Source organism: Sus scrofa, chromosome 5, assembly GCF_000003025.6.
Source record: "Sus scrofa isolate TJ Tabasco breed Duroc chromosome 5, Sscrofa11.1, whole genome shotgun sequence".
NCBI lineage: Eukaryota > Metazoa > Chordata > Mammalia > Artiodactyla > Suidae > Sus > Sus scrofa.
In genome coordinates, this window is record NC_010447.5 from 166862 (window position 1) to 182401 (window position 15540).

General features: G+C 48.5%; 1 protein-coding gene across 3 annotated transcripts in view; it reads left to right on the forward strand.

The window, feature by feature from the left end:
* The window catches only part of SYCE3 (synaptonemal complex central element protein 3), a 32130-nt gene continuing 18636 nt past the window's right edge, over positions 2047-15540 (forward strand). For 2 of the 3 annotated variants that reach the window (XM_021091052.1, XM_021091053.1), the window contains exons 1-2: positions 2047-2151; positions 14219-14327. In XM_021091052.1, the coding sequence (XP_020946711.1) occupies positions 2089-2151; positions 14219-14327 (172 nt within the window). In that variant the 5' untranslated portion in view covers positions 2047-2088. Of the gene's footprint in view, positions 2152-14194; positions 14328-15540 lie in introns of those variants that run through there. The other variant, NM_001206362.1, reaches the window with a different exon arrangement.

A 15540-nucleotide genomic window follows, 5' to 3' on the forward strand; every position in this document is an offset into this window, starting at 1 on the left:
GTTTCGGATGCACAAGGGCACAGCCAGACCAGACAGATGTCTCCAGACTTTCTGAGACCAGATCCTCCTCAGCCTGGGCTCTGCAGGGTGTTTCAGACAGCCCACCTACAGCTGCTGGGCACATTCCAGACCAACTGATCTTTTCTGAGTTTCTTCTGCTCCTCTCCAAGAACCTGGGCCCCAACTTCACTCTTCATTCTTAAAGGAGGCAGGCTCATCCACACCCTTGCCTCTGCCTTTTCTGAAGCTCCCACCTGGAATCCTGTGCCATTTCTCAGCCTGGTAAACTCCTACTCCTCCCTGAAGCTGCCTTCATGACCTATCAGAGTTATTCATAATTCATGTTTTTCTGAGGTGCTTCAACAGAAATCCTTTCTAGAAAGTCTAAGCAAATGGTGGAATGATTAGAAGTATGCAGGCTGGCTCACAGGTGAGAAGGAAGAGCCAAAGAATCAGATTCAGGAGTTTGGGTTGTGGCTCAGTGGTTAACGAATCCAACTAGGAACCATGAGGTTTCGGGTTCAATCCCTGGCCTCGCTCAGTGGGTTAAGGATCCGGCGTTGCCATGAGCTGTGGCGTATGTCACAGATGCAGCTCGGATCCGGCGATGCTTTGGCTGTGGTGTAGGCTGGCAGCTATAGCTCTGATTCGACCCCTAGCCTGGGAAGCTCCATATGCTACGGGTGCGGCCCAAAAAGACAAAATACAAAAAAAAAAAAAAAAAAAAAAAAAAGGAATCAGATTCAGAAGGAGCAGGAACCTGACAGCTTAGAGAGAGGATGTGGTCCAGACAGCAGACTCAATAGATAGGTGAGTGCTCCCTCTGTGCCCAGAACTGTCTGGTGCAACTCTCACTGTTTTTCTACTCTACAATCAGTCTGCTAAGGATTGGAATCCCTGAAAAAATTCCGTAGGTCCCAGGTTTGTTAGGATCTTCAAGTGTTTGTCGTATTCAAAGCCAAAGTTGACCTTCCAAACTGGCTTCTCTGCCCCTCTTCCCCGTATCAGCCAGTGGTATCACCCTCTTAGCCACTAATCCGATCCTTCTTTCTCCCTTACTTCCCACAGGACAAAGCCCTGTCCAGCCCACCCTCTAAACGGCTTTTGATTCTGTGAACTTCCCTGCGCCATGACCACCGTCTCCCCTGTCCCCACCTCCATCATCATTCACCCAGACAACACCAGCCTTTCTAGATAATAGAAATTATCCTCCCTCCAGCAGCCAGAGAGACCTCTTCACCATGTCATGCCGCTGCTTATCACCCTTCCAAGGTGCCCATCACCCTCTAAATAAAGACTGAATGACTGAGCTTCTGGCACTAACCTATAGAGCCCAGAGTGATTTCTTCAGCCTCCTCTTGACCAGAGGCTTTCCGTGCAGCCCCTCTAAGGACTGAGCCACACTCTCACCTGGTCTTGCTTGGTGATTTGTGCCTTACTGCGCAGAGGCCAGAGTGCCTGGCAGACTTCAGCTGGAACCAGAGGCATGTACCTTGGCCCTGCCTCATCTCCTTGAGCTTCAGCAACCTCTTCACCTCAGCATCTCCTTGAGCCTCAGCATCATCCTCTTCTCTGAGACAGCTGTTGGCCATGCATGGTAGTTGTGACACCAAATATCTGGGTGTTCAGCTGCTCACTCAACAAATAGTTGCTAGCACTTGCTGTGCCAAATGCTGTCCTGTCCCCTGGGACACAGTGGTCAAACACTTAGGGCTCTGCGTGCACAGACTTCCGCTCAGGGAGCAAGGGGGAAAACAGTACCAGCAGGAGAGGGGTGTCCCCCCTCCTCTCGGCTCTGTCCTCCCTCAACCTCAGCCACTCCTCAATCCAGGCATTTGGCTCATCCGAGGTGGGGAGAGCCACATGCTGGACCAGCCAGATGAGGGCGGCAGCCCCGCCCCTTCCGCTTGGGGAGATCAGCCAATGAAACCTCGATGCGGATGCGGGACCAGCCTGAGGGGGCGCAGTCACGCGCTCGTGGCCCCACCCCTTCCGCTCCAGGAAACCAGCCAATGAGCGCCAGAGGCCATCTCCAGGGGCGGGTCCCCTAACGGAAAGGGGAGGGGCGCCACCCCCAGGAGCCGCCTCATGCCTCAGGCGCTTAAGGGGGCAGCTGAGCCGGACCTGGACCCGAGCCCGGGGAAGCCGGAGGTGAGCAAGGCCGTCTGAGGGTCCCAGACCCTCCCTTGGTGACCTGACCCATGAGCCACGACGCCCCCGTGCTGTGCCCACTGCCTCATGCCAGACCGAAGGTGTGGCTACTGTTGACCCACCCCAGTCTCCTCCCTGGGTATCCTCCCCAGGGTCTCCTCCCCCACCTCCTCGCCACTCCCCCACCTCCTCGCCCCTCCCCCGAGTCTCCTCCCCGGGTCTCCTCCCCCACCTCCTCGCCCCTCCCCCACCTCCTCGCCCCTCCCCGAGTCTCCTCCCCGGGTCTCCTCCCCCACCCCCTCGCCCCTCCCCCACCTCCTCGCCCCTCCCCACCCCTCGCCCCTCCCCCACCTCCTCGCCCCTCCCCACCCTCTCGCCCCTCCCCCACCTCCTCGCCCCTCCCCCGAGTCTCCTCCCAGGGTCTCCTCCCCCACCTCCTCGCCCCTCCCCCACCTCCTCGCCCCTCCCCCGAGTCTCCTCCCCGGGTCTCCTCCCCCACCTCCTCGCCCCTCCCCCACCTCCTCGCCCCTCCCCGAGTCTCCTCCCCGGGTCTCCTCCCCCACCCCCTCGCCCTCCCCCACCTCCTCGCCCCTCCCCGAGTCTCCTCCCCGGGTCTCCTCCCCCACCCCCTCGCCCCTCCCCCACCTCCTCGCCCCTCCCCGAGTCTCCTCCCCGGGTCTCCTCCCCCACCCCCTCGCCCCTCCCCCACCTCCTCGCCCCTCCCCCGAGTCTCCTCCCAGGGTCTCCTCCCCCACCTCCTCGCCCCTCCCCCACCTCCTCGCCCCTCCCCCGAGTCTCCTCCCCAGGGTCTCCTCCCCATCTCCTGACCCTGTACCCCGAGCCCCTTACCCAGACTCCTCCAGACCTTCACACTGCACGTCCTAAACTCTCTACACCTGCACCTCTCACCCCCAACCTGGGCTCACACCTCACACACCTGGAATTCCCTCACGTCTGCACACCTGTGTGGTCCCCGACATGCACAGCCCTCTAGCGCCAGGTCCCTTCTACCGCCAGGTCTTGCACCCCATGCTTCACACACACATTCTGTTCCCATGCTGTTCACACCACACACACGCAGAACCTTCACAGAGACTGATCCAAGGGCCCCGCTCGTCCTCTCTGATTTCTCATTCCAGGAAGGATCCCAGACTCCGTTAAAACTCTTCATATTGCAAAGTTCCCGTCATGGCTCAGTGGTTAACAAATCCGACTAGGACCCGTGAGGTTGAGGGTTCGATCCCTGGCCTCGCTCAGTGGGTTAAGGATCCAGCGTTACAATAAGCTGAGTGTGGGTCGCAGACACAGCTGGCATCCCGAGTTGCTGTGGCTGTGGTGTAGACCAGCAGCTACAGCTCCAATTGGACACCTAGCTAGGAACTTCCACATGCTGCATGTGCAGCCCTAGAAAAGGCAGAAAGACAATAATAATAATAATAATAATAATCTCTTCATATTGGGCAAGATCCTCAGACCACAGAAGAGCCCTGGGCCCTTGCGTCCCTCATGCTCTGGGCTCCTCAGTCCTGGGGAACGCACAATCCCTCAAACCTTCACACCCTAAAGTGATCCCCGCCCAGTCCCCTCCCACTCCCACTCTCCCTCTGCCCACCTGATCCCCATAGATGGCTATTACCCTCCTTCCCTTGGGCTTTGGCACTGGCCCAGGCCTCCACTCCATCCCAGTCCTGACATCCTGGCTCCCTCATCAGGAAGAACTGCCGTGGACCTAAATCCCATGGTCTTCTTCCTGCACTTCAGATCACACCCTTTCCCTGGATCTGCTTTCCAGACCCATCCCTCCTCTGAGATCCTTCTAGCTGTGTCCTGCGCTGTCTCCCCATCTACCTGCCCCTCAACTACATGGCCCGTGTGTCTCTGCTTTGTACCCACCTGTCATCTTACACACCCCGTATTTGTGCTTCTACTGTATACATGTTTAACTCCCAAGCCAGTTGCATTCCATCCATTTTCTCTGCACTACCCTAGGGTCCTGAGGATTCTATGCAGCCTTGTGGCCTCAGCCATACTACCACTGCATCTCTGCTGCATGTCTGAGTGTTTCTAGGGAGGCACACAGCTCTGCCAAACCACCTTTATCACTCTCCTCAAACCAGAAACATCTATTCTTATTGGGGGGGGCACCTTTTCATTATCAATCATAGACGAGCTAGAGACCTCACACTTGAACATGGACTACCTGGACCTTTACCTAACTTAATCCACCCCACCTCTTTACCTTCCCTTCCCTTCGTAGGGTAAGATGCCCATTTCCTTTCTTTTCTTTCTCTCTTTCTTTTTTAAAGGACCACACCGGCGACATATGGAGGTATCCAGGCTGGGGTTCAGATTGGAGCTACACCCGCCGGCCTACACCACAGCCACAGCAGCACAGGATCCAAGTTGCATCTGTGACCTACACCACAGCTCACGGCAACACCAGATCCTTAACCCACTGAGCAAGGCCAGGGATTGACCCGCCTCCTCATGGATCCTAGTGAGGTTTGTTACCACTGTGCCACAATAGGAACTCCATGGTGCCCATTTTCCTGAGACCATCCCTGCACAATCAGCTCCTCTTCCTCCTGACTCTTCAGATCTTTCTGCTCCACTGGCCCTTTCTACAAAGACTAAAGACGGGCAAGTGTCTGCCTTTGAAAATTAAAAAAGCGAAAAACGTTTACTCTGTACCACCTTCTCACTATCCCCTGGGTTTTCTCCTCCCTTCCTCCTGTAATTCTGCATGCTCTGCCTATTTGTCTAATGGTCCGTGATTCTTTACTCGTGGAAATCTTGTTGCTGCTTCTACTGCTCCACTAGAACAAGTCTCACCACGGCACCAAATTAAAGGTCCCGAATTCACTGGGCCCTTTTGTATTTGACACTAATGTAACGTCTCCGAACTTAAAAGGCGTCTGTGCCTCCACGTTACAGTCCAGCTGCTGGCCCGTCTCTCTCGGAAGCAAAACTCAGACGTTTCTGCTTCTCTTCCTCCCTCTCTGTAAACACGTTTCAATCAGGCTTTTGTCCCTGGCATCCCCTGTGAAACCAGTTCCCGTCAAGATCACCAGTGACCTTCAAACTGTTAAATCCACAGTGGTCGCTTTTTATTCCCTATGCTGCTTAGTATGAGGCACAGTTGACTGCTCTCTGTTTACTTTCCTCACTTCCAAGACGGCAGTCTTTCCCGGTTCTCCGTCTGCCTTGCTGACTGCTGCTTTTCGGTGTCCTCCAGCCAGGCTTTTCACCACACTCCAGATTCATATTTTCCGTTGGATGTCAGCAAATACTGGTGGCTTCTTTTTCACAGTATGTACAGAATCCAGCCACTTGTGCTGTTTTCACTTCTCACACTCTGGTCCTAGGCCCATCATCCCTTAGATGGAATTTTTCAGCAGCCTCCTCTCCACTCCAGCCTACTCTCAGCACTGCAGGCAGAGTGATCCTTCTAAATCATGATTCAAATCCTATCAAATGATTCCTCGAATATCTAACTTGTCTAATATCTTCTCATCTCACTTGGAATAAAAGCCAAAGTCCTGCATAAGCCGCAGGATCCTCCCCAGCCTCTCCGCCTCGTCTCTGACATCTTGTCCTTCATGCCAGCATTGCTAGCCTCCTTGCTCGTCCTCGGCCGCGCCCAACACACTAACCCTCAAGGCCTCTTTTTGTCCTGTTCCTTCCCCACAGGTATCTATAAGACTCACATGCCCACTCTCTTTGATTTAAAGAGTTACGTGTCAAAGGGACTTTCATCCTTCACCGTAGGTGGCATGGGTCCTCCTGCTCCGTTACTCTGTAGCATCCTTACCTTGCTTTATTTTCTGCAGAGCACTTGTAACCACCTGACATTTTATATATTTACATGTTTATTGCCTGTCTCTCTTGACTAGAATATAAACGCCACAAAGGCATGTTTTTGCTGAAATATTCCTAAGCACCTAAAACAGTACCTGATGGTCAGTAAATATTTGGTGACTAAATGAGTTAAGCGGCCTGTTCCTCCTCTCTTCTGTTGGCTTTAACTACAAACTCCCCAGTTCCCTATGTTTCTGACTACTTATCAGTGCCTTTCCTGGTCTTGTTTCCTTCTTCTTTTAAGTGCTGATGTTTTTAAGGACTTCTTCCTAGTCCACTTTCTCTGCTCTCTTTATACATTCACTGTGAATGAGTTCATCTTTTCCCATGATTTAAACTACCATTAGCTCTTTATTTTCAGCTTAGCCTCTCTCCAGGGCTCTAATTCTGATTTTCATTTGTTTGTCGAATAGCTCTGCCTGGATACCCAACAGGCACCACATGCTTGAGCTGCCCCAAATTGAATTCAGTAGCTTCCGCATCCCATCCCTCCACTCCATTCTTTTTCCTCCTTTGCTCCATCCATCCTGCATTCATTCTCAAAATTACCCACTGTGTCGTATGAGGCAGTTGTAAGAAAATGTGGTGCTGTGACCCTCCATCTCTAGAATCAGACAGGACTTGGTTTGAATCCAACTCTGCTACTGCTTAGTTGTGTGGCTTTGCTTAAACTCTTCCGTGATCCTCAGTTTCTCATTTATACAATGGAGAAAGTAATAGCACTTTCTTCATAGCATGGGTGTGAGAATGAAATCAGTCAATGCATATTGAAATGTTACACCATTCATGGCATATATTAAGCATGGAGTATATATTAATTGGTTTTGTTCGGGTTTTTGGTCACTCTCGTGGCATCCAGGCCAGGGCTGGAACTTGCACCACAGCAGTGACCCAAGCCACAGGAGTAACAATGCCAGATCCGTAACCGCTAAGCCACCAGGGAACTCCTATGTTAGTCTTTTTATTATTGCATTCATCCTTCTTTCTCAACTAATTATAGTAAAATTTTCTGAGTAATTACTCTGTACCTGGTGTTTCACATACAGTCATGCCAAGTATTTAATTTGGTAGATTTGGCATGTCTACCTTTTGTGTCACTATGTACCTAGTCACAATAATCTGCAAAGGAACAATCGTTCCACTTTACAGAAAAAGAAACTGAGACTTGAAGAGCCTGGATAATTTTCCAGCGTTAAGCTTAGGCCAAAAAATAGCAGAGCCTGGATTCTAGCCCAGACTTTCAAGGTACATAGAACCTTTTTTCCAGTCGCTAACTACATTTTGTCAGTTCTGTTCACTCTCATATTTATCAAGAATGTGTTGACTGGCACAAACCGGAGACATACTGCCAGGGCCCAATTCTCAGATCTGTGTACGTTTGCTTTCTGACCAGGAGCAATTTAGTTCTCCGAGCCTTGTTTGTCTCATTCATAAATTGGCATAATCATAGTACTTACCTTATAAGATTCTTGTAAAGGTTTACGTGCTTCAGATAGTGTCTGTTTGGAAATAGGTAGAGAATCCTTGGGCACGTAAAGGATATACACCTGGAGTTCCCGCCGTGGCTCAGCGGAAATGAATCTCCCTAGCATCCGTGAGAACGCCGTTTCGAACCCTGGCCTCGCTTGGTGGGTTAAGGATCTGGCTTTGCCCTGAGCTGTGGTGTAGTTTGCAGGTGCAGCTCGGATCCTGAGTCACTGTGGCTGTGGTGTAGGCCAGCAGCTACAGCTCCAATTCGACCCCTAGCCTGAGAACCTCCAAATGCCTTGGGTGCGGCCCTTAAAAAAAAAAAAAAAAAGGATACAGACCTACTTTCAGAGTTGGCTGCTGGGAAGTGTAAGGAATGAAAGACTTCTAGAATAAAATGAGCTTTAAGCTGTGTCTTAAAAAACAAGAACTAGCGAGGCAAGGCCATTGCACGCAGCACAGTGGCAGATGTAAAGGTGTGGAGGCCGGAGAGAGCATGGTGTTTCAGAGCTCCCGGTGGCACGGGCGCTACCGGCCATCGTCTGTGAGAAGGCTTTGCTGAGAAACTGAGCAAGGACACGCGGCTGAATGGCTATTGCAACTCAAAGAATCTTGCTTTTACAGGTTTCTTTTTCCAGACAGATTTCCTTGATGACAGAACTGTGTGCTTATTTTTTTAACCCCCATTTCTCGTAGTACTGCTTGGCATATGGTCGACACCCACATTTATCCAATTAAATATTTAATTTTTATATGAAGCTTAGGATGTGTGTGAGGACATGGTTAGATACTGATAAATGTGAGCTTTGCTGCCTTTAAAGCCATTATTTAAACAGTGAAAAGACTATTTGAATATTACTTTGGTTTCAAAAACTAATGTTGATGTTATTAAAATTCCTAATCTAAAATTCTAGTCTTCCTTGAGCATTTAAGTTTAGTCTATAAATTTTATCGTAAATGAGATTATTTATTAGAATTTTTTTCCTCTTTTGACCACCCCACAACATATGGAGTTCCTGTGCCAGGAATCAGATCCCAGCTGCAGTTGCCCGGAATCAGATTCCAGCCACAGTTGCAGGCTATGCTGCAGCTGCAGCAATGTTGCGTCTTTTAACCCATTGTACCAAGCAGGGGATCGAACCTGCATCCTGGTGCTGCAGAGATGGCTGCTGATCCCATTGTGCCACAGCAACTCCAATTAGATTATTTATTCTAAATAGGATTATCTCATTCTAAACTTTTAATCTTATTCTAGGTCTAGCAAATTTTTATTAGTAACTGATGTTTTTGTCCCATTTACAAACTGAAACTCTTAAACTAAATTACTCCATTTCTTTAAGTATCTCGATTGTCTTAAAAACAAACCCTCCCACCTTATTTAATTCTTATAAATACCATAAGCCATAAGTGTGATAAACCTCAGTTTCTCTTAAATGTCCTAGAACTCCATAAACTTACTAAGACTTTGACTTAAAATTACAACCCAGGAGTTCCTGTTGTGGTTCAGTAGTGACGAACCCAAGTGGTATCCACAAGGATGTGAGTTCCATCCTCGGCCTTGCTCCGTGGGTTAAGGATCCAGCGTTGCCATGAGCTGTGGTCACAGATGCAGCTTGGATCCAGCATTGCTGTGGCTGTGGCACAGACCGGCAGCTGCAGCGCCAATTGGATTCCTAGCCTGGGAACTTCATATGCCGTGGGTGTGGTCTTAAAAAGAAAAAAGAAAATTACAACCCATAATCAGTTTCACATTTTAATCTGCAATGGCAAAGCTGCCCTGCTACTTTAATATACCAAATTCTCTTAAACCATCCAATGCATATACTACCAAATATTGTAGTACACTTGTCTTCTGCTTTTTGAAAGTTCATTTTACACCACTTTGCTTTTTATGAAAGACCTACATTAGTACCTGTTTTCACTAACCAAGAGAAATTTGGGAGTTCGCCAGTGGCCTAGTGGTTGAGGATCTGACATTGTCATTGCTGTGGCTCTGGTCACTGCCTTGGGGCGGGTTCGATCTCTAGCCTAGGGACTTATGCATGCCGAGGGTGTGCCTCCCGCCCCCAAAAAATGAAAATCTGAAGAGGATTTTTGTGTTTATGTAAAATTGTGAATGATGAAAATAGCATACAGGAATTTCCTGGTGGCTCAGAGGGTTAAGGATCCTGCACTGTCACTGCTACAACTCAGGTGTCAGCTGTGGCATGGGTTTGATCAATCCCTGGAACTAACGCATGCACAGGAGTGACCAAAAACAAAACAAAAAATCAATAGCATCCAGCTTTTGCTTTGCAGCAAGCCACGTAGAGGCAGTAAGAGCTCCTTCCCCAGGAACTGCACTCAGCATCTCAGCATTAAGCTACCATAGCTTTGAATTATGTCTATGAGCATCTGTGCTTTATCTTGATTTATTTTGTGCATTAGTTAACAAGATGTGTCCTAAGGTAATTGCTTCTTTGACTTATGCCATTTTGGCTTATAAAAGGTTTTCGAGGAAGACTGTTTTTGGATGGTGGGAGAAACCTGTGATTCTAGTTTTTATGCTGTTATTATTTCCTTCCTTATTTTCTTACCTCCCCAGCATCGTAAATAATCCACCCAAGTGATTATTAGATTTTCCTTCTCTTGCACTTTTTAGAGTTATCTTTGCAGCTTGCTGAGATTTCATGACGACCAAAGAGCATTGGCTGGGTTGTGACTCTCCGGCGGTCCGCTCTTGACTTCCAGAACATGACTCTCCTACCTCTCTGGCTGTTTCCTTTGCATCTCCCCAGTCTTGATGTTAGGCCTTTTCTCCATCTGTTTTCTCCCTTGATCTCACCCATTCTCATGCCTTTAAATATCATCTGCATGCTGATGACTCCCAAATTACTGTCTCTAGCCTACCTTCTCCTCTGAATTCATTTATTCCGCTGCCTACTCAACATCCCCACTTGGATGCCTCATAAGCATCTTAAACTTAATGTGTTCAAAACTGAGCTCATTCTTCTCCATGTAAACCAGCTTCTTCCAGTCTTCCGCGTCTCGGTGAATGGTATCACCATTTCTGATGACCTCTCAGATACCCTGGTGGTGTCCTGACTTCGCAAAAACTCATCAGCAGATTTGTCAGCCCTGCCCTCAAAACACACCTGAGCTGGTTCTCCTTCCCACGACTTTCATCACTCCTCTGCCATCGGAGCTGTTATTCTCTCTCACCTGTATTATTCCGACGGCTTCTTCCTAACTCGTCTCCCTGTCTCTCCCCATGTCCGTATGAGCTGTTCTCCACGAGTGATTTGGTAACTGGTAAACCAGGTGATCGCCCTCCAGGCGTCCATCTCACTCAAAGAAGCCGCCGGAGCCAGTCCTTCCGTTGTCTCGCAGGCCCACCTCCGTCTCCACCCACCTTGTCCCTAACGAACGTCTCTGCCACTCCTCCCTCCTCGCTCTCCTTCCCAGCTCCGTCACATCACGCTCAGCTCTTCCTCCAGCTCCATCCAGCCGGCTCTGGCTCAGGGCCTTTGCTCTCACCATCTTCTCTGCCTGGGAAGCGCTTTCCTCACACACCAGTATGGCTCATTCGCTGGCTTCCACCAGGCCTCTAGTTAAAATTGCTTCAGCAAGGCCTTCCCTGCCCACATCTAAAGTACATCCACTCCTCTCACACTCGCTCTCTCCCACTCTTCATCTCTGGTTGACTTTTTTTTTTTAGCGCCTATCCCCTCCTTGTATTTGTTTCACTTATTAATCTTGTTTATTGTCTCCTGTCCCCACTGAAACTTAAATTCCATGAAAACAAGGATTTTAATCTGTCTCGTTCACTGCTGTATCTCTAGAATCTAAAATAGTACTCAATAGGGAATCGCCATTGTGGCTCAGTGGGTTAAGGACCCGACATAGTGTCCATGAGGATGCAGGTTTGATCCCTGGCCTCGCTCAGTGGGTTAAGGATCTGGCACTGCTGTGAGCTGCATTGTAGGTCACAGACACCGCTCAGATCTGGCATTGCTGTGGCTGTGGCGTAGGCAGGCAGCTGCAGCTCCTCTTCAACCCCCAGCCTGGGAACTTCCATATGTCTTGGGTTCGACTCCCCCCCAAAAAAGACTCTTTTCTATTTTGTACTTCTTTCTCTCTTTTGTAAGAAAACTGTACAAATTTTTTAACTTTACAGAGTTTTGTGTTATTTTCATGAATATCTTTTCATTATATCTCTTAGACATACATAGCTCTTACAGATTTTAAATAACATCATTAAATAATATCATTAAATCAAAGCCTTACATCATTAAGGATTTCAATTATTTCATCACTGCTTGGATCTGGATAACAATAGGGACAGTCAGGAGCAAGACTGTGGGATCTCCTATCTATAGTAGAGAGGTTGTATTTTATCTGAAAGAAATAGGAGCTATTGAAGGGTTTCAGGGAGTGTGACATGGCTAGAGTTGCATTTTAGGGACTGGAAAATAGATGGGGCAAGAGGAAGCTATAAGCAGGAAGATCAGTTAGGCATCTACGACGGTAGTTCAAGTGAAAGATGAGAGCCTGTACCATTAGTTCCAAACTTTATATTTTCAGCTCCAACCTAGCTCCTAAACTCCAGGCCCATGTATTCAGCTCTCTGCTTGTATATCCAGTTGGAGGCCTGGCGGGCACCTCATATTGACACATTCAAAGCAGAGCACCTAGTTTGCCCTCCAGCCTGCGCCTCTCCTGGCCTTCCCCCTTTCAGTTAGGGACACCGCCATCCATCAAGTCGTTCTCCCCAAATACAGGAGTCGTTTCGATGTCTCTCTCCCCTCACTTGCCCTTGCGTGCCTCGGTACATCAGATCCTCTGCCCGGTTCTTTTGGTTCATTTTCCAAAATATAGCCAGAACATGTCCACCTCTTAGTTTGGATATTATCACCTAAGTGCAAACCACCGCCATCCCTAGTCCACTTTAGTGCGCTCCTGACCAGTTGGTCTTCCCAGAGTTCCCACTGTGGCACAGTAGAAATAAGTCCGACTAATAAACATGAGGATGCGGGTTCAATCCCTGGCCCCGCTCAGTGGGTCAGGGATCCAGTGTTGCCATGAGCTGTGACGTAGGTCGCAGACGCAGCTCGGATCCCAAGTTGCTGTGGCTGTGGTGCAGGCCGGCAGCTGTCCTCCAATTCCACCCCTAGCCCGAGAATTTCTATATGCCACGGGTTCAGCGCTAAAAAGCAAAAAACAAACAAACAAACAAAACCTAATTGGTCTTCCCATTCTTTTCTCCTCTCCACTTTCTGCAACAGTCCGTTTTCTTTCTTTTTTCTTTTTCTTTCTTTTTTTTTGGCCATGCCATGGCATGTGAAATTTCCTGGGCCAGGGATTGAACCCGAGCCACAGCAACAACTGGAGCTGCTGTCAGAGTGACATCACCAAACCTTTAACCCACTGCACCACAAGGGAACTCCCAACAGTCCATTTTCCAAACAGCAGATGACGTCATTATCTTAACGCATAGTCACATAATCCCCTGCTTTCTCAACCCCAATGGCTTTCCTGTATACTCAGAATAAAACCAAGGTTCTTGCCCACTTAGCTGATCTCGTGTCAAACCACTCTTCTCAACCCCATTCTGCACTTTTTTTCAATTCCTTAAAACGCACCAGGGCCACTCCCACCTTTTCTTGAGCCACTCCCTCTGTCTAGAACTCTTTCCCTAGATCTTCGCACGCCAATTCCTTTTTTGTCATTCAAGTGGCAGTTCAAATGTTACTTCATAAGGAAGGACATCTCTGACTTTACAAGCTAAAGCTTCCCTCCCCATGAAAAATCCTCTGTATTGGAGTTACTACTGTGGCACAGTGGGTTAAGGATCCAGCATTGCCACAGCTGTGGTGTAGGTTGCAGTTGGGCTCAGATTTGATCCCTGGTCTGGGAACTTCCAAATGCCACATGTACAGCCAAAAGAAGGGGGGAAAGGGGGGGAGTCCTCTTTATGACACCACACTCTTTATTTTTATTTTTGTAGCAGTGACCACGCACTTAAGGTCTCTTTATGAATCTGTTAACTTGGCTATGATCAGTCTCTCCCTCTGGAATGGAAGCTCCAAGACAGCATCTGGTCTGTCTGGATCCGCAGAGCCGTAGTGCACGTCTGGCACATAGTAAATGCCCAGTAAATCTGTACTCAGTGGCGGGTAATGGGATAGACCTCAGTTAAAGCAGCGACCTTGGAGAGAGGGAGGAAGGCACTGAGAGGAGAGACCCTAAGAAGCTGACCTCCACAAGGGGGGCTCTCATCACTGGGCCTTCCTGACTCATAGATGATTGAATGTTTATTCCATGAACAAAGAAAACTGAGTTCCAGTAACCCCTTAGGTCAGGAAGATAAGAGGAGTTAAAAGATGACCAAGGAGTTCCCGTCGTGGCTCGGTGGTTAACGAATCCGACCAGGAACCATGAGGTTGCAGGTTCAATCCCTGACCTTGCTCAGTGGGTTAGGGATCTGGCGTTGCCGTGAGCTGTGGTGTAGGTTGCAGACATGGCTCGGATGCTGAGTTGCTGTGTCTCTGGTGTAGGCCGGTGACTGGGGCTCCAATTAGACCCCTAGCCTGGGAACCTCCATGTGCTGCGGGAGCGGCCCTAGAAAAGGCAAAAAGACAAAAAAAAAAAAAAAAAAAAAAAAAAGACCAAAAGTTTCTGGCTTGAGCTAGCCCACTGTGCATAGTGGAGCTGGAATTGAAACACTGGTTTGTCTCAATGCATCTTTCTGTGCACTGCTTAGATGGCCGAGTCTGACCCTGGGGAAAGGAACTACGACAACATGCTGAAAATGCTGTCGGACCTGAATAAAGACTTGGAAAAGCTACTGGAAGAGATGGAAAAAATCTCAGGTAGGATGTTTTCCCAGGCAGGGTGCCTTCTCCCTTCTTCCAGCAGCTCAAATCCTCCCTACACTCCTGAGCTTAAATCAAGTGCCTTCTTAACAAGTCCTTCCCTCACCATTTTGTTTCACCTTCTGCACCATGTAACTACTGAACCACAAGATTTTACACTCACCATTAAACATTGCCTTAAATTGTTTTCTGATTTTTTTTCTTTTCCTTTTTAGGGCTGCACCTGTGGTATATGGAGGTTCCCAGGTTAGGGGTCCAATCGGAGCCTCAGCCGCCAGCCTGCACCACAGCCACAGCAACTCAGGATCCAAGCACATCTTCAACCTACACCACAGTTCGCGGCGACGCCAAATCCTTAGCCCACTGAGCACAGCCAGGGATCGAACCCGAAACCTCATGGTTCCTAGTCAGATTCGTTTCCGCTGCGCCACGACGGGAACTCCTATTTTCTGATTCTTTTATGTGCGTTTGCGTCTTATTTCTGCAAATGGACTGTTACCTTTCGAGGGTAGAAATAGTGACTTCTTCTTTTGTAACTGGGCATACAATGCCATACCCAAGGCTCAAGTACTCAGCAAATGGCAAATGATGCTAATATATCACCTATGTATGACCATTCTTTCTGCGAATCATTTAAATAAAAATAGCTCAGAGTGATAGTACCAAGACTGGTGACATGCTGAAATGGGAAATACAGCTCAGTACAATGAAGCAGCCATACAGTTGGACAAATTTCTCTGTTTGTGGAAAAGAACGTTATATTATTTTATTCACCATTTCCACTAAATGGTGACCAGCAGAGGTAGTGATACCATTGTAATTTTTTTAGTTTGTTCTTTACTAGTTTCGAATACATATAATTCTTATAGTTTGTAAGCCTAGGAGTTCCCGTCCTGGCTCAGAGGTAATGAACCCGACTAGGATCCATGAGGATGCTAGTTCGATCCCTGGCCTCTCTCCATGGGTTAAGGATCCAGTGTTGCCGTGAGCTGTGGCGTAGGTCACAGTTTCGGCTCGGATCCTGCATTGCTGTGGCTGTGGTCTAGGCCAGCAGCTGTAGCTCTGATTCAACCCCTGACCCGGGAACTTCCATATGCTATAGCTGTGGACCTAAAAAGCAAAAAAAAAAAAAAAAAAAAAAAAAAAAAAGAGTCTGTTTTGCTAGAGAAAGTCATACCGTAAAACACATTTTAGAAAAGCCTGTATATTC